This window comes from Helianthus annuus, chromosome 9, assembly GCF_002127325.2.
Source record: "Helianthus annuus cultivar XRQ/B chromosome 9, HanXRQr2.0-SUNRISE, whole genome shotgun sequence".
NCBI lineage: Eukaryota > Viridiplantae > Streptophyta > Magnoliopsida > Asterales > Asteraceae > Helianthus > Helianthus annuus.
The window spans coordinates 111,080,691-111,100,019 of NC_035441.2; the positions used below are offsets into that span (position 1 = coordinate 111,080,691).

Below are 19,329 nucleotides of genomic sequence, written 5' to 3' on the forward strand. Positions count from 1 at the left end.
CGGTTCTGAAAAGTTGTTCAGAAATCAATGACGAATGAGGATAGACTACCACCGGTTGTGGTCAAGGATCAAAGTACCACAACTTTACAGTGTCCAATGTTAACCGAAACAAACTACAACATCTGGGCGATTCGTATCAAGGCAGTATTCAAGGTTCATGGAATACAGCAAGCTTTAGAACCAGGCGAAAAGGAGGTAGATGCCAAAAAGGATGACATGGCAGTTGCACTTCTACTTCAAGCAATACCCGAAGAGCTCGTGTTTCAAGTAGCTCAGTTTCAGACTGCAAAGGAAATCTGGGAAGCGTTGAAGACACGGTATGTTGGGGTTGAACGGGTTCGAGAGGCAAAGCTTGAGCAACTGGAAAATGAGTTCGAATCCTTGAAGATGAAAGAAACAGAGACAGTTGATTCTTTCGCGGGCAGAATAAGTCAGTTGGTTACCAAGGTAGCCAGTTTGGGAACCACCTATGAAAATAGAAAACTTACCAGAAAATTGTTAGGCTCTGTTCCAAGGAAGTATGTTCCAATTGTAGCTTCAATTGAACAATTTGCAGATTTGAAGACTATGACGTTTCAGGAAGCGGTTGGTAGACTGAAGACGTTCGAAGACAGGATTAAGGATATCGAGTCTTTAGCAGAAAATCAAGGTAATCTAATGTTTGCCAATGGTGAGTCGTCCTCAAAATCCAAATCCTATGAAAATACGCGTGGGCGTGGGCGAGGCGGTTCAAGTTACCGAGGTAGATGTCAAGACTGGGATGATGAGGACCAAGATGGAAGTCAAAGCCGAGATGGTCAAGATCATGGGTCAAAGCAAACGGGTCAAAGAAGAACCAATGATCGCCAAAAAGGAAGGAAAGATAGATCACAGGTTCAGTGTTACCGTTGTGATAAATTTGGTCATTTCGCGTCAGGATGTCCGGATCGTATGAAGAAACAAGATGAAGCTAACTTAGCTAAAAACGATGATTTTGATCCATCATTATTCATGATGAGATGTGATCAAGAAACGGTTTTTCTAAATGAAGAATGGGTGAATCCAAAGCGTTTCGAGATTGAGCCAATGGAGAAAGACACTTGGTATCTCGACAACGGAGCATCGAATCACATGACGGGTAATCGAGCTTATTTCTTTGAACTTAATGAACGTGTCACGGGAAAGGTGAAGTTTGGAGATGGATCTTGTATTGATATACGGGGAAAGGGATCGGTATTACTTGAAGGGAAAACGGGGGAGAAGCGCCTGTTAACCGATGTTTACTACATACCGAGTTTGCAAAGCAATATCATAAGTCTTGGTCAAGCAACGGAAGGTGGATGCGACATTCACATGAAACGTGATTTGCTAACCATTCATGATGATACAGGAAAACTTATGATGAAGGTGACAAGGACCAAGAACCGTCTGTACAAGATCAACCTCAAGATAGCAAGTCCCGGTACACAAGCTAACATGATTGGAATAAAGAATTTTGCGGGTAGGGATCTAAAGAGAGTTGAACTGAAAGATGATACAGCAAGTACGAGTCAGAATCTTCTCAAAGATCCAAGTTTAATGAAGAAACCCAAAATTCAAAGTCCAAAGAAAAATGTTCAAGAATTCAAAGAAAAGGTTAAGCAAGAGATTCAAACCCAAGGAGGTACATTTAATGATCCAAGAAAGCGGGTGTTTGCTCAAGATCGCAGCCGAGTCAATGGTGGTGCGAGTTCTTATGACCAAAGGACGAGTCTTGGAAAAAGGACTAGTCGAGTACAAGGTCACAAGAATGTTCGAGCTAGGAAGGAGCCGAAAAACACAGCTAGAGATCAAGATGAGTTCTATGAGAATCAAGACAAAGAAGACATGTTGGAGCCTACCTATTTCGAGTCGGAAATTAAGGGGGTGATTGTTGGCGGTAATTCCCGACTCATCACAAGTCGGTGATGGAAAAGGGTGACAAAAGAGTTCAAGTCACAAGTCGGTGAACTTGAGGGATCAATGTTGACAAGTTGGTCATAATTGGTTAAGTTTCCTAATTACATTATAATTATATTTGGTAATATCTTGGTCACCAAGTTAGGGTTATATGGTAATGTCTTGGTCACCAAGTTAGGGGTAGCCTATATAAACCAAGGTAGGGTTAGGCATTATTAAGATAAGAGTCAAGAGAAGATAAACCGAGTTATGGTTTATGAGTTATTGTAATCAAGTTTTTTGAGTTATATTTTCTTGGTTATAATAAAAGCTCTTGGAGAGTTATTCCATTGGTTCTTGTTCTTATGTTTGATTATTCGATTGGGACTTGAGTTAGGATATGTAGGTTAAGTAGTAATGAATAAAGTTTTGTGACAAGAAGAAAGAATGGCAAACACGAGGGGCTAAACTTGGCAAAAAGAATGAAAGTTTTATAAAACTACCTAAGTGTGTGTAGTATGTGTATGTGTGTTCAATCAGAGAGAGAGAGAGGGGGAGAGGAGGAGAAACCCCTCTTCAACTCAAGAATGACCCAATTGATCAAATTAGGATTGAGATTTGAGCTAAATCGGATGCATGAGCTTAGATTCTTGATCGTCTAGACAAGATAAACATGTGATAAGTTATAATTTGTGATTTGGTGATCTTGTATGAAGTGGATTTGTGATCAATTCTTGATATGTGTTAGAATGATCAACTAGAGCTTATTCTATGTATAATACCAAGTAATTTGATGTTTAAAGATGAAACCCACTTGGGTTAGTGAAAGTGTGACATGGGTGTATCATCCATGTCCAATCCTTGTTCAAAATTTGATGTAGTATGTTGCATGTGATTAATTCTTGTTAGTTAGGTTCAGTATGATATGGAAATTACTTGGTATTTACTTGTGTTGATGAATGAAAGTGATAAGTATGATGAAAAGCATGAAATACTTGTACAATACACTTAAACAGTAGTACGCACACCAAGTGTTTGATGAAACGTCTAGGAGAAGTTAGAAGATGAAATTGCATGCAATAACTTGGTAAATAGGTATAGAATGTGATAATAATGTGAGTGTTAGTAAATTTACATGAGGAAGGTGTGTTTGAATTAATCCATGTGAAGGTTTTTGTTTGAGTTCAAGATTGGTAGAGGTATGCATTAGTGGCTTGCACTATATGCTTGAATGGTGGTGCACACCATGTGTTGGACTAGTTGCTTAATGGTAATTTAGAAATTGATGTGTAATAAATGTATCGCTTGTGGACTTACTAGTAAAGGATGGTGTTGAGATTATGTAGTAAAGGATGATGTTGAGATTATGTAAATTGCTAACCTTGAATGTGGTTGTTAATTGTAGAATCATGAAAATGTTAGTATGTGTTGAATTGATTATACATGTGTATGTAATTAGTTGATCATGTGGTTGTAGGGGGGGGGGGATATTCCACGGTCCTCCCAACCGCCAAGGTGATCCCACCTCGCAGACCGCCACCCAGCAAGCCTGAGTCTGGGTGTAAATCTGCTACCGTAGGGGCATTGGGAACGAGCAAGACTCGAACCCGCCACCTCCGGGTTAGAATGCGGGCTGGTGGCCATTGGGCTGACACCCAATGGTTATGATCATGTGGTTGTATGTGTGTCCTACACCATGATTATGAAATGTAAATGGTATCATTAGTATGGTCAACTATATTAAGATGGTACATGTTCAAGTGTGTAAGTAGGACAGTTGACTTTCTAAAAGTCAACAATGTGTGAATAACATGACTAGACTTTTGGATGCATTTGTAAGGGTAGAGAGATCACGTGATACAAGTTAGATCGTTTCTGTGTCATACATGATGATGAATGAAATCACGTGAATTTGGAATGATATGATATGATTGTTTATGTAAGTCTTATGCATATTAGTAATTAACTAATGAAAATCAAAGCAACCTTTGGGTTGGAAATAAATGTTAGTGTGAATGAGCATGCATAGTAATAATGTTGTGGGTATGATGACATGAAAGGGTAGGAAATCACATTAGCATGGACTCGAGCGCAGGAGGATAACCGCCATCTGCCACCACCAACTATCAGAATCCAGCACGAGTCACCTCCATACCCTTCAACACACAAATACTTTGAACCACCTAACCCACAAAATCGACTTAGTACACCAATTTCATGAGACACCACCTAAATCATTTTCAAAGACAATTCAAATCCTAATACAGTTTCCAAAACCAAAACCCATTATAAACCTTATGCGGTCTACAAAACCCAAAACCCAACCGATTTCACCTAAGGCTATGTGAATTCGTTTCACTCATTTTCATTGTCACGTCAAAATGTGAGTGTCATATCACTGTCACCTAGGCATGAGATATCACTTTTTTCACCTTCAGTGTGGTTTTTCATTTTTTTAATTTTTCGTTAAACGGCGAACTTCATGTATTAGGTTACCGCACTCCTCAAATCGAAGAGCCCCATTTTGCCCCACTCCGGCCAAACTATGTTGTCTTAACCAGACTCGTGCTAGCTTTGAGTTTGGCTTTTACGGGCGTTCCCCCGGGAAATCATACCGTCGGCTGACACTTGACAGTCGTAACGCCACATAAGCAGAACTCTCTAGCGTAACACACGGTGGGACGAAAACCCATGTGAGCTCGGGAATCGAACTGACAACCTTGCACAATGCCTAGTTCAAATCCTTCATTGCTTATATCCACCCCCAGACTGACCCAAGCCTCCTACCACTAGGCCACAAGCGTAATGTTTTTCATTATTTCCACCCACTAAAATGATGTTTAAATAAAAAAATATACAAATGAAAGAAGAAAGTGTTGGTGATTTGTTGGTTTCTCATTTTTGAAAAAAGAAAAAGAAGTGGGCCCCATGCATCTCACCAGCATGATACAATTCACACCCACACCACCCCTCATCAAGCCTTCTTGGGGCGGTGTTTCACGCCCTAAGCCCTCGCCACTTGGCATGGGCATTACCCCACTACACTTGGCCTAAAAACGAGGAAAGGGGTGTCAATAGGAAGTTATAAACATTAAACACCACATTTGTTGTTTAAACCGGTTGAACCAAAATGGTCATTCTCGAACTTGTTTAAACAAGTTGAACCAAAATGGTCACTCTCGAACAACGTTCAAAAGTGCAATGACCATACTTAGTTTGAGAAAACCAAGTTTCTAATTTAAAGACTAATACCTTATACTTAAAACTTTCAACACATTTGACCCGTTTCCATTTTATTTTACGTTATAGAGATTATGTATAGGTTCAATCAACCAATTCACCTAACCTTTTTCAAAAATAAAAGTGGAACTCAATCAGAAACAAAGATCATTTTCATAAATTTTTTATGCCAAATTATCCTCAGAATTTATGTTTATTAAACTCCTAAATTCAAGGGCTGACAAGATAATATTTAGATAAAACACGAACAGCAATTCTTTAAAGGTAAAGATTCAGCTTTCTATAAATAGAAACGAACCTTTAACTCAAAATAATGAAACAAAGCCCAAATACCCGAACCAGCAGGGCTCATGCTTATTGAGAAGTTGACGAGATCACGGGCTCATCTTTCTTGGGGGGAGCGTCTAATTTTCTGGTCATGATAGCATCCAACGTCTTGTAGAACTCCTCGGGAAGAGGACCGGGCCGGTGCAGTGGCACGTGTTTTGGAACCGGAGCGTCGTTTTCAACTACTTCACATTCATAGTCATCAGGTACACCCCATGGGTCCCACTCTGCCAATTGATACAATAAGATGTCAGTAAACAAGATGCACAAAGGTTTTACGGTTCCAACAATGAACATGATCAACAATCTCATTCATGATGGAATGTATATAATCAAACAGGATTATATGGACTGATTTGCAGTATAAGGCCATCAGTCTGTTTACGAATGAACATAACCATCAATCTCATTCATGATGCAGCATGCATAATCAAACATGGTGAAAATCAAAAGTACCGACCATAACCCTTGTACCGATAAGATGAGAAAATCAAAAGAAGTTGATAAAGAGAAGAAAGAAGCCATATGTTAATTCATGACAAACTATCCTCAACTGCTGTTAGGGAAGGTACATGCTACATGCATGGTTTTAAAAAACGGTTGAGGCATGCGCCTCGAGGCGCGCCTTGGGGCGAAACGGCCAAAAAACAATTCTGAGGACGCCTCAGGGTTTATATAGTATTTGCACCTCAGAGGGGCTGAGGCGCTAAAAAGGCTGCGACTCAGGGCTTTTTGATATCTGTTTTTGACTTTTTGTGTCAATTTCAAGCAATTTGTCTTTTTATGTGTTTTTTGACGAATTTGATGTTGAATTTAGTGAGTATTATTATTTTTATAAGATACACTAGGTTATAACCCCGTGTATTACACGGGTTGAATAAATAAATTTTATATACTAAATAATAAAACAGTATATCTCTAAAAACCTTCTTTATTGCACGGGTTGAATAAATATAATTTTATATATTAAATAATAAAAAGTTATATCCATAAGATCAATATTGTACGGGTTGAATAAATGTAATTTTATATACCAAATAAAAAAGTTATATCTTTAAAACACGTGTATTGCACGAGTTGAATAAATGTAATATTGTTTACCAAATAATAAGAATAATACATCTTTAAAGACCTCATTTATTACACAGGTTGAATAAATATAATTTTATATACCAAATAATAAAAAAATACATCTTTAAAAATATGCGTATTACATGGTTTGAACAAATGTAATTTTCTGTACTAAATAATAAAAAATATATATCCTTAAAAAACCCCGTGTATTGTATGAATTGAATAAATCTAATTTTATACATCAAATAATAAAAAGTTATATCTTAAAAACTTCTTGTATATCAGTTAATTTTATATTAAGTTTCGTAAAACCTGTTTGACCCCCAACGTCTAGCCCAAACAATAATTTTTTAACATCTAAACCCCCGTCTTTTTTTTTTCTAACCTTTCTGGCCCCTAACGTCTTTTTTTCTAACCCTCTTGCCCCTAACATTTAATGGATGGGGTTAGTGTTAGGGGCCAAAAGGGTTAAAAAAAAAGAAGACGTTGGGGGCTCAGATGTTAAAAATAACATTTAATGGATGAGGTTAGTATCAGGGGCCAAAAGGGTTAGAAAAAAGAATACGTTGGGGGCTGGGATATTAAAAAATTCTTTTTTAAGCTAAAAGGGTAAAAGTGATATAACCACATGGGCCAAAATCGTAATTTACTCTAAATAATATTATAAATTAGAAGAAGATTAAATTAAATGATAATTATCTATAAGATATTAAACTAAATAATATTTAGTAGAAGGATTATCTATAATTAATTAGAAAAGATTAAATTAAAATAATAATTATCTATAAGAGATGCTCTAATATGATGACAAGTGTTCCAAAAGTGGTTTCTTTTATTATATAGTATAGATAAGTTTTAGAGTTATTTTTTCGCTCCGCCCAGAGTTATCAAAAGCGATCGCTTTTCCCGACTAGGCGATATTTCTGGGCCAGTCGACATGTATGCGCTTTTCCCTCCTAGGTAAAAAAAAGCCCCGTGATTTTTTTTTTTTTTTGAAATCCTATCTCTTATACACATATACCAGATGATATTTATAGGTATTTATCTATTTTTTGGAAATCTTATCTCAATCAAATCAAATCTTATACATCTTTAAAAAAAATATATTTGAAATTTAAAAAAAGTTAGAGATATCATATCTTGTTATTCAAATAAGAACCTAATCTGATAAAACAACGTTCATAATCTTCTGCTTTTTTTTTGCCGGAAAAACATGCAATACTACAAGTATATTTTGACCTTATGAGGATTATGCAGTATATTCAACCATTCTCATTGCTTCATATAAATTATTTATGATTTAAGAGTAAAGTCCTTTTTGAGTCCCTGTGGTTTGTGCATTTTAACTATTTGAATCCAAAAACTAAACATGTCTTGATTTGAGTCCCTGTGGTTTGTATTTTTAACCATTTGAATCCAAAACGCAAACCTCATCCAAATCATGGACTAAAAGGGTTGGATTCAAAGGGTTAAAAATACAAACCACAGGGACTCAAAGGGGTGGATGAGGTTTCATTTTGGATTCAAAGGGTTAAAAATACAAACCACAGGGACTCAAATCAAGACAAGTTTGGTTTTTGGATTCAAATAGTTAAAATGCACAAACCACGGGGACTCATTAAAGGACTTTACTCATGATTTAATTTACCTTTTGAACTTTATTTGTTTTCAAGTTTGAACAATTTGGTTTTGGGATATTTTGGTGATTCATAATGATTTTGGTTTTATTATAAGGATTATGGTATATGAATACTTTAGGAATTTTAAGAAAGTGTTTTTTTCAATACATAATATTATTTTTTTATGTTTTTATTTGCTTGCGCTTTATTTTCTCAGGCCCGCGATTTTTTTGCGCTTCTCGCCTAGGCGACAGGCGAGGCCTATGCGCTTAGAGTGCGCCTAGCGCATTTGATAACTATGGTTCCGCCTCGGGCTTACACCTCGTGAGGCGAAGGACAAACGCCTCGAAACTCGTTTCCGTTCTTTTAAACCTTAGCTACATGATCACATGTATGATAAATAACAACAGAATGATACTAAAATGAATGGATATCAAAGTCAATGGTAAAATTATCAAACCTTTTAGATCATTTGATCTTATATTAATTCCTAAGTTCTTATATTTGTTTTGCCCTAATATTCATCATCAAATCAACAATAACCAAAACCTAATCTATGCAAACAATATTAAACACGCACCGATCATTTTATCAATGAGTTTGAGTTCATCCTGAGCCTCTTCAATAAGCTCTTCAACTTGACCACAACCAAGGCGCTTCTCAATAACCTCCCAATCCTCTTCCTCTTCGCACACCTTCAAGCGGTGGCGCGTGAAGCTCTCGACGGCCTTACGGTAGCCTTCGTCCTCCGGTACTTGCTGGATCTCGGTTAGGGTTTTGTTGTATAGACCGATTAACACCTCCCGTGCGTTGGGGACCACTTCCAGACCTACGATCCCCGTTGTTTCCTTCACCTTCGCCATCATCATCAGTGATGATGGCCGCGCAAACCTCCGAAGAAACATCGTTCCAGATCTCTTTGATTTGGAGCTTGCTGGTTGTGTCAATGGGGGATTGTGAACTGGTTTTGGTGTATTACGGTTTGGGAAATGGATCGGACCCGTTGACCCGTTGACCCGTTTTGAGTTACTGGTGTGTCATTTGAACCCGACGTTGTAAAACAAAATAGACAAATAATGTTATTTTTGTGTTATTCGTAAATAGAAACGAATATCGTAAATAGAAACGAATACAAAGTAACATAATACCTGGAATATATATAGAGTAAATTACAAGTTTTGTCCTTTATGTATGTTCAAAATTGCAGGCGTTGTCCTTTATTTTTAAAATTGACGAGTTTTGTCCTTAATGTTTGCAAATCTTGCACGTTATGTCCTTTAAGGCAAACCCAGTTAATTTCTTTTGTTAAATCTCAGGCACATGAGGGCATTGTTGTCATTTCATCTCATCAAGGACCATTGTGTAAAAGAATTTGTCTTCAGGGGCTATTGTGTATTTATCCAGAGACCTTTATTTATTTATGTATTTATCCAAAGACCTTTTCACCTACTTCTTTGTGTCTCTCTCTCTTCTCACAGCGATGAACAAACATCCAAAACCCTAAATTAAATTTGAGTTCCCAAAACATAACAACATCAGTCTGCCGTTAATACATCTGTCTTCCTCTTCATCGATACCCAGCAACAATCAAGATACCCAAATAAAAATCCAGCCGACACCTCTTCACTTTCTGCGATTCACACATCCAATCGACATCCATGTCTTCTTCAGCGATGAACAACAGCAGCAGCCGTTCTTGTCTCCTGCGATAACACCCATCACAACCTCTTTATCACCATCGTTAGACCCACCATCACCACCCACTATCTCCACCATCGCCTGACCCACCATCACCACTCCACCTAGAACCCTAACCCCAACCTGCAACAACCCAAACCAGCAACAAACACCATTAAACCCCCACCCCCACTGGAACCCTAACCCCAAGAACCTGCAAACCGGTGAGGAACCCGTCGTCGGTCAGAGCCACGAGATGGAGAGCAGAGGTGACCCAAGGTGTGGGTGCGTGTGTGTTTGACCGGGGAGATGAGGTGAAAGGGAAGTTAGGGGTTTTCGGTGGGTGTGCGACTATGGAAGACCCGTCGCCGGGATTACGACCGGAACCGGCTCCGACCACCGGTAAGATGAGAGAGACGGTGTGGGTCTGCAAGATCTGCAGCTGTAATCGAAGAAGAAGGAGAAGAAAGGGGGTTGGTGTGAAGTAAATATCTTTTCTGTAGTTACACAATAGCCCCTCAAGACAAATTCTTTTACACAATGGTCCCTGATGAAATGAAATGACAACAATGCCCTCATGTGCCTCAGATTTAACAAAAAAAATTAACTGGGTTTGCCTTAAAGGACATAACGTGCAAGATTTGCAAACATTAAGGACAAAACTCGTCAATTTTAAAGATAAAGGACAGCGCCTGCAATTTTGGACATACATAAAGGACAAAACTTGTAATTTACTCCTGGAATATATATGTAACTGTAGTTCAAATAGTTTTTTTTATATCATTTTAGTCTAAATAGGTTTTTTCTATTATTTTAATCTTTGATTTTTGTCATTTTCATCCACCATCACCCACCCAATCACACACCACCATTCTCATAACCTGCAAAAAAATGTGGTTAATCAAAATGCTCCTAAATTAACTTATTTTTTTGAATTGAATTGATGAGTTGGATGAAAATGGCAAAAAATGACAAAAGTTAGGGATTAAAATGATAGAAAAAAACTATTTACAATAAAATAACAAAAAAAAAACTATTTGGATTAAAGTGTTATTTTAGATCAAACCTCAGGGACTAAAATGGCAATTTACTCTAAAGGAACATATATTACATTTCAAATAACAATCAGTATCTTTCATTACAAACATTACGCAGATCCATCCATTAGTGGCGTGGTAATGGCATATTTATCATACGAATTGATTTACTTATTAGATTTAATATTCTCTTTTTTTTTTGAACGGCAAGGAATTATGTGTCAGTCATCGTGACACCAGGCGCTGTGGCCAAGATCAACTAATCGACCGCCGCCAGCCCCTTGGCTCTCCCAGATGCGCGGAAACACGACCTTCACCCGCCCAAAGGCACGACAGTGGAATAATGGAGAGAGTGGGAGTCGAACTTGGATGTCGCGGAAAATAATAGAGAGAGTGGGAGTCGAACCTGGGTCACAAGGAACACCAAGTCTTTCCCCAACCACTCCACCGCTACTTCATTGACTAATATTTTTTTATTGAAACCCCAAAATCAAAATCAACTTTGAGAACTAGGGTAAATCATAAACCAAAATCAAACACAAGTTATACACACTTCATTACAGGATAAATCATAAATCAAAATCAACACAAGTTATACACACTTCATTACACAGGTTATAGTTATACACTTAAGTTTGTCAAACTTATGTGAGAAGACGAAGCCGGTGATGGTTCCAAACTTATACTTATTTTTGGGTTATCATTAGCAACAATCATTAACTCACATTTCGCTCATTCAAATGTTGTTGTATTAAGAGTTTTTGAACTTGAATTTGAATATGAACCGAATAGAAATTCAAAAAACTGCTTTGAATTCGAACAAACCAAATTTGGAGAAGAAAAAAAGTAAATACATAACTCAATTTGAAATATAAACAATGCTTTATATATTTATATGAAAAGAAAATAATGTATACAAACTGAATTCGGATATTCGGTTCAAAAGTCCCATACTTGATTGTATATCCGATATTTAAATTCGAATTGCCCTATGACTTTGAGAGCCTAAGCCAGATTCGGAATCTATTGATTTATCTGAGTTCCATTCAAATATTTAACACCCATAGCTACAATTATACTTTACTCTTCGAGTCGTATAGGGATGATAAATGAAAAGGAAAATTCAAGATGGGTTGAGACTTTTTTAGGATTACTTTTAATACGTATAATATGGAACAGGTATGATAAATAACAACAGGTGATACCCAAATCGATTACCCGAAACATACATACTAGTTTATCTAAGCTAGACCCGTAAACATTATATCTTTCTTTATTCGCATTTCTCCTTTCATAGTAGAGAAATCTACTAATGCACATTTTTCTAGTTTTTACATTTCTACTAATTAATAAACCATTTTCATTTTAATATAATAGTTTGAAAATACTTTATACAAACACTGATGTTTATTTTAATCTACGGTACATTTTATCTAAGCGTAAAGTGTAGACCATGTAATTATGCTAAGTATTAATATCCGACATCAAGTCACCAAAAATTGACTTCTTGAATATCTTCATGGTTCTTTTCAGTTTCATCTTCCTTTAACGATGTCGCTGGAGAAAAGCTAGAGGTAGAGGCCGGAGAAGAAGACGAGCACGGAGGCTGTTCGGGCAAATCGGTAACCCCCACAACGACTTTGGTGGTCTTGGTGGTGCCGGCGAGTGAGCTGAGGTGAGTGGGTCGCGGGTGCAGATGATCACCAGAGTATGAAACAATAAAACTGGATGGGTTGACGGGGCTCCGCTCCACTTGCTTCCTTGCCGAGCAGTCTTTTGTTGTGCTACACCTGTAATAATTTCTAAACAACCAAACATTTCAAAAAGTTAAGTATAATCATTTCTATTTTTTTTTGAACGGCAAATTAGGATCACTGACGGACCATTGGAGTATCATCGTGCCACCAGCAGAACCACCCGATCATATCCATCTCCACTAGGCAATAATGCCTATACACCAATTCAGGAGGAAACCCAATAAATCTGGGAAAACCCCCCTTTGTGAGAATCGAACCCAGGACCTAATGGTCCCAAAGCCTTATCTCACTCCCAAGATGCCACTAGACTATAATGTCATGGGCATAGTATTATACTGGGTATAGTAAAACCTTTATAAATTAATACTCGATAAACTAATAACCTCGATAAAATTAATAATTTGTCAAATCCCAACTTGGGACCAGTATAAATTTGGACCCCAATCGATAAAATGATAAGATAATAACTTTTTGAAATCCCAATCTATATATATTGGGTCCTAACGAAACTATAAATTAATAATTACTAAAAGATTTCAAATTTTAAAATTGTCTAGTAAAAGATGAATCTATAATCACTTATTTTTTTGTTGAACTTTTAACCATGTTTAATGGTACATGGAGTAGAAATGTGCATTAAAACTTGTTTTTGTAATTTATTTTTTTGTACCATGAACCAACTTTTAATTCAATTAATTTGTGAATGTATATTGGAGTTGGAAATTTAAAGGTCATATGTAAAACCACTTTAAATAAATAAATTATTAATCTATTGATATAATAATATGTCGCTAAATTAATAAAAAAAAGCTTGGTCTTAATATAATTAATTAATAGAGGTTTTACTGTATATCACCTAAGAAATTAGACAGTGTGTAAAAGTTAAAAAGAAATTAGACACTATGTAAAAGTCAAAACAAAGCGTTAGGACTATATAGTTACAGTTGTACCTTAGTTATTAATAAAAAAAATCCGGAACTATAATCAAGTCGATCATGAACGTTTCATGGGTTTTTGAATCCTATGATTTTAGGGAGTAAGAACTTCCAATTGACATGAGCGTAAAACAAATTCGTGAGTTTGGTTTAGTTTAAACGGGTTTGGGTCGGTTTTGAACAAAACCCGCAAACAAGTTTGGTTAAAAGCATCGACCTTAGGTTTACTTGACCAGTTTTTGTGTTGGCATGTTTCTTTTGGAATCTTTGAAGTGGTGTTCTATGTCAGACTTCAATTATAGGGTTAAAATGTTAAAACTTTAAAGTTTAAGGATATGTGCCTATTGGATTTTGTGATTTAATCGTAATTGTTTTATAATATGTATTTTGCAATGTAAGTTTATAATATTAAAAGAGCAAGACACAAGAAAAAAATGTTGGTTTAAAAAGATGGTAATTAAGTGAAACACGTGAAGACGTGAGTACAAGAATGAGTTCAAAAAAAAGTTGCCAACTGCCGAACACGACTCCTTTAAAACTCTTACATAATTTATTGATAATTATTAATCTTGTATATAAATATGTGTGTGTTTATATAATATTTTTTAATAATCAAATAAAGCTACAAATAAAAAAAATAAAAAATCTAACTAAAAGTATTTAACATTTTAGAAATAGAAAATATAAATAGAAAAATGAATAAACAAACCTCGGATAAGGGGAGCCTTTGATAGGCTTTTGACCATATTTCCTCCATGCCCATCCATCATTGCTCAATTCCTCTTCCCTCATCTCGACTATCCTTTTATTATTTTTACTTTTCCTTCAACCATAACATGCATAAGAATATCATTAATACCAACAAAAGCATTTATAAATTACACATTTATGTCTAAACAAATCATGTATGCCAATTCTAATCTAGTTAACTAATATTAATCTGGGAGTGTATTTATAGAATCAGACGCACTCTTGAACCGGCCATCTGACTGTAGTAAAACCTCTGGCTTGCGCATCGACGACCTCCCTGAAAAAAGAAAATACTAACACAAGATTTGATGACAACCAATATTACCTACCTTTTTCTAGCAGAATCCACAGGTGTCATGGAAAATGAAATAAAATTAGTTTGTTCATAAGCAGATCGTCCATCCTCAAATGAAATCGAGGTGACGGCAGCAGTAGCCGCTAACGACTGAGCACCGACGTCCTCCATGGCTGCCGGAGTGTTATCAGCGGCAGAAGCAGAGGCCGTACAACTTCTAACCACCGCATGCAAATCCCATCCATCGTCGGCCATCTAGTGAATTAATTCCTCCGAAATATATGTATGTATATAAAGCAAGCATGCACCTTGACTTGGATGATTGCTACGGCGGAGGAAATCAGACAGCCACTGATGCAGCCGGCGCTGACTTATGAAAAGATGATAAAAATTAAATATTATTATTATTATTATTATTGTGTACAAAGAAAAAGATGGGGTCTGGTCTGGGATTATATGGTGGAAGTTTACATGCATTCTAGTTGACTTTTATCTACAAGTCAATTAGTCAACTGTGGGACCAAATTAACTTTGTATAAATCACCCAACAATCGTCTCTATGTTTGTTGTGCAGTGAAGGGTGTAACTCGACAGCCGAACTCTGGTTCTTCACACGTATGTTTTAAATCGAATCCTATAAATGTATAAAACTATGGTGGTCGTTATCAGCTTGTGATTGCATACATATACTGATTTGAATTCGCTTTTCGTTTATTACACATAAAAACCAGAAGATACGAAAAACCATCAAAGGTCACTTGGGTCCACCCCCAATATGGCTAGGGATTATAATTCGAGCTAATCAAAATGAACTTTGTAACCTTTGTTCACGCGTAGGATTCTTTTGAGCTTTAGGCAGGATGCGGTGGAGTATAATACCATGACATATTCCTCCACTTTTGGAGAACTATATACTCCACCCACTATGTACTACGGGCTATATAACATCCTAGGTAAGTCTCATATGTATCGATGAACAAGAGAAATGTTTGGTTTACAAGGAATATCAGACCTCAAATATCATTTCCGTGTTTTGACCAATCAAGGATGTCATGTCCAATGAGCTAACAATTCAACAAACTTTTAATAATTTAATCAAACCAAACGTGTTTGTAAATCTTATAGGTATAAGTAAACCTTTCAAACTAGTAAGTGAAGTTCCTAGACTTGGTCCAATGAGTCTTGGCCCATTTTGGATTTAGTGAACATTGTTTCCAAGCATATGTTTCTTTTATAAATAACACTTCTAGTAACAGATTATGACGGATATACCTATTATTGTTTCGTAGCAAGTAAGTTTATTGCATATTATGAAATAATGATCAACCATATACTTTTTGTATGTTGTTTGATTAGAAAAACATATTATGAAATGATAGTCAACCATATATTTTCTCTACTATAAAAAACACTTTACTTTTATAATTCTTATTATTGTTTCTTGTGAAATCTTTTAAGACTGCCTAAATTGAATAACTTAGATGAAAGAGTTATGAAACTTGATTATTTTTCATTTTGCAATTATAATTTATGTCAAAAAAATCATAATTATATAAAAGACAACTATTAGCTATAGACCTATAGTTGTATAATTTTTTTACTTCATATTTTTAGTTTATATACCCCCTCAACTTTAATTACATGTATTTTACTAATAATAAGTTAGTTAATAATCTCTACTAACTTTATTATTATTTTTTTATTAATTTCATATATTAATTTTTACTCTTTTATTACGATTTTATTTTCCGGGTTTCTCTTTTGATTGCAATATTGTGATGAACCAAACATGTACAGACCGAGTTCACATCACAAGAGGTTAACGTCCACTACTTACTAATTAAACACCAAGTTTTATATTTTTCTATTTAATTTACTTATTTTTAAAAAAATGATGATATTCCCAATAAAAAAAATACAAACATGACGTAAGTAGTTTCTCAAATTGAAAAATATAGGTATTAAAAAGAGTTCAAAGTTGATTTTAAGACGTGGAGAGGATAAGAGATGTAAGATAATGGGTTTGGCATCTAAGTGAATGAGTGAGTGGCGATCCATTTGTTTAAGATATTGCATTCTTAACTAACATAATCTCAATTGAATATAATTTTCTTTGTAAAATTACTTATTTCGTATGAAACTAGCCTAATAGCAAAATAAATATAAAGAATAATATGAAGAAAGAAATTGATCTTATTAATTGAGGTGTATATTATAAAAGATACAAGAGACTACATATAATAGAGGAAAACTTGTGGAATAAACCTAATCTATTTTAGGTGTTGATAACCACATTAATAATAACTATATTCATAACACCCCCCTTGGTTATCAACATAATACACTTGATGCTGTCTCGTTAAAAACTTTGCTAGGAAATCCATAGCTAAGAGAAAAAGAGTGCAGCGTGTAATGCGTATTATCTCCCCTGATACTTCTGGATCAGGTATGTTGCCTCATTAAAAACCCTACTAAGAAAACCTAATAGGATAAAACTTAGTCAAGGAAAAAGAGTGCAACTTGAATAAGTCTCCCCCTCATTTTAACATGTATCATTTAAGTGACGTGTGTCCATCTTCCTTGAAAGTCGAACAAAACTTTTGTAGCCAATGATTTGCCGTTTGATCCCTTAATGTGCAATCCTTTTTGTTGAGCAATGTTGTATAAACTTCTAACGAGACTTTAGGTGCCTCATTTCAAAAAATATCATATGTCCACGACTGTGTTTTGTTACATTCTTGCATCTACAAGACTAACCAAACTTGTTTTGATGGGTTAGTAAAATATAGAGTGAATTTCAAGGATTGTCCTTTATCTTTATACCCATTTTCAGGCGTTGTCCTTTATGTTCAAAATTGACGAGTTTTGTCCTTTATGTTTTCATATCATACACATTTTGTCCTTTAGGCCTAACCCAGTTAGTTTTTTCAGTTAAATTTGGTCATATGCTTTGCACATGAGGGCATTTTTGTCAATTCAAAGGTTGCAGAAGCTTTGAGCTGTAAATATGTCGTTGAACTTACCTTTGAGTTGACAAAAATGTCCTCATGTGCAAAGCATATGACCAAATTTAACTGAAAAAACTAACTGGGTTAGGCCTAAAGGACAAAACGTGTATGATATGAAAACATAAAGGACAAAACTCGTCAATTTTGAAAATAAAGGACAGCGCCTGAAAATGAGTATAAAGATAAAGGACAATCCTTGAAATTCACTCTAAAATATAATCAAATATCGTTTATACCTGAAATGTTTCTTTGAACTCATTTCAATATCTCTTCGCTTGACAAAGTTTATATCATGACAATAAGCTCAATTGAAAGATATTATAACCATACATATCTAGCAAATTGAAAATCTCTAAACTGAAAGATATTATAACCATACATATCTAGCAAATTGAAAATCTCTAAACTGAAAGATATTATAACCATACATATCTAACTATGGTACTTCTAGACTGAAAATCTCTACTTTGGTACGAGATGATAATAGTCATTCTTATAACAAGTGACTGAACAATCTTTAACATACTTTAAGGTTGAGCTTTGTCCATACTAAAATGTCCTAGCATCTTCTAGAAATCGGTTTTGATTAAATATTGTATTGGGATTGAACCCTATCAGAGGAACAGATAATAAAAGCCAAAACTGGATCAGGGCAGTGGATCCAGAATAAGCAGATGTTTACATACAAGTCTCTCCCCTTGAAAGTGATTACAACAACTGATGACCTCCTATCTGCTGATCTTGCAAAGTGCTGACCTACAACTGCTACTCAAGTAAAAGATCTGATGGAAGACTAAAGTCCTGCTGATTCAATCTACTGCTTTGAGTCAAGCACTGCTGATCCGGACAAGTGCTGCTGGGTTCACAGCAGTAGAAGGTTGCAGCAGCTGTTCTAAAGTCTGTTTTGTAATAGAATGTATTAGCAGTAGTTAACACAAGCAGTGTCTGTATAGATCAGAGGTTAGAGTTTGTTAGGAGGTTAGATGTCACTTTCATGGTGACGTCAGCTAAGATGCTCAGTTGTTTGCAAGTGCCTATAAATAGTTCAGTACTTTGTACTGTTCTATTAGCTCTTTTGCATCACTCGTCTTCTTTGCACGAACAAACAATTGAGCTCTGGCTGAGGGGGAGTTTGCATTCATTCATCAATCATTGTAATCGTTGTTGAAATAAATTCAATCTTTCGGTTCATTGTGTAAAGATGTTTGATCAAAGTATTACTCTCGTTTGATTGTATGCAAAGTTTGTTTTCATCTTAATTCCGCTGCACACTCATTCACTTTCATCTTAATTTCAAACACAAAATACAATCAAAATCAAACTCAGATCCAACAATTGGTATCAGAGCTTGGACAGTCAAATTTGATTTAACAATCATTTTGACGTAAATAGTTCAGCTCATAATAGTTGATACTGATCGTTTGTTCGTCGTTGAAAAACAGAGTAAGGATTAATCACCATTAAAGTTGATTTCTCGGTATCTGTAAAACAACAAGAATGACGTCACAATCTCAGGATGATAAAAACAACATCGGCTCGCTTTTTAAACCACCTATGCTAAAAAGAAATGAGTACAACATCTGGCAGAGGAGGATGGGTCACATCCTCGCTCAACAAAGCACAGGTTGTTGGAGGTCTGTCGTCTTTGGTCCCCATGTTCCTACAGTGCCAAACGCTGAAGATGCTAACGCATCCGTTCCAAAACCTATTGGAA

The 19,329-nt window shown here is 35.8% G+C and overlaps 2 protein-coding genes across 2 annotated transcripts; both read right to left on the reverse strand.

Annotated features, from left to right (window-relative positions):
- Positions 1-5,270: 5,270 nt before the first annotated feature.
- On the reverse strand, positions 5,271-9,286 carry LOC118482051 (probable NADH dehydrogenase [ubiquinone] 1 alpha subcomplex subunit 5, mitochondrial). Its single transcript, XM_035977501.1, has 2 exons — positions 8,737-9,286; positions 5,271-5,690 (listed from the first exon to the last, which is right to left on the reverse strand). Exons 1-2 carry the CDS (start codon positions 9,059-9,061, stop codon positions 5,491-5,493), a joined length of 525 nt encoding a protein of 174 aa, XP_035833394.1. The 5' UTR covers positions 9,062-9,286; the 3' UTR covers positions 5,271-5,490.
- Positions 9,287-12,270: 2,984 nt separating this feature from the next.
- On the reverse strand, positions 12,271-15,006 carry LOC110885886 (probable WRKY transcription factor 27). Its single transcript, XM_022133606.2, has 3 exons — positions 14,642-15,006; positions 14,272-14,385; positions 12,271-12,672 (listed from the first exon to the last, which is right to left on the reverse strand). The coding sequence occupies exons 1-3, from the start codon at positions 14,860-14,862 to the stop codon at positions 12,360-12,362; spliced, it is 648 nt and encodes a 215-aa protein (XP_021989298.1). The 5' UTR covers positions 14,863-15,006; the 3' UTR covers positions 12,271-12,359.
- Between the last annotated feature and the right edge of the window lie 4,323 nt (positions 15,007-19,329).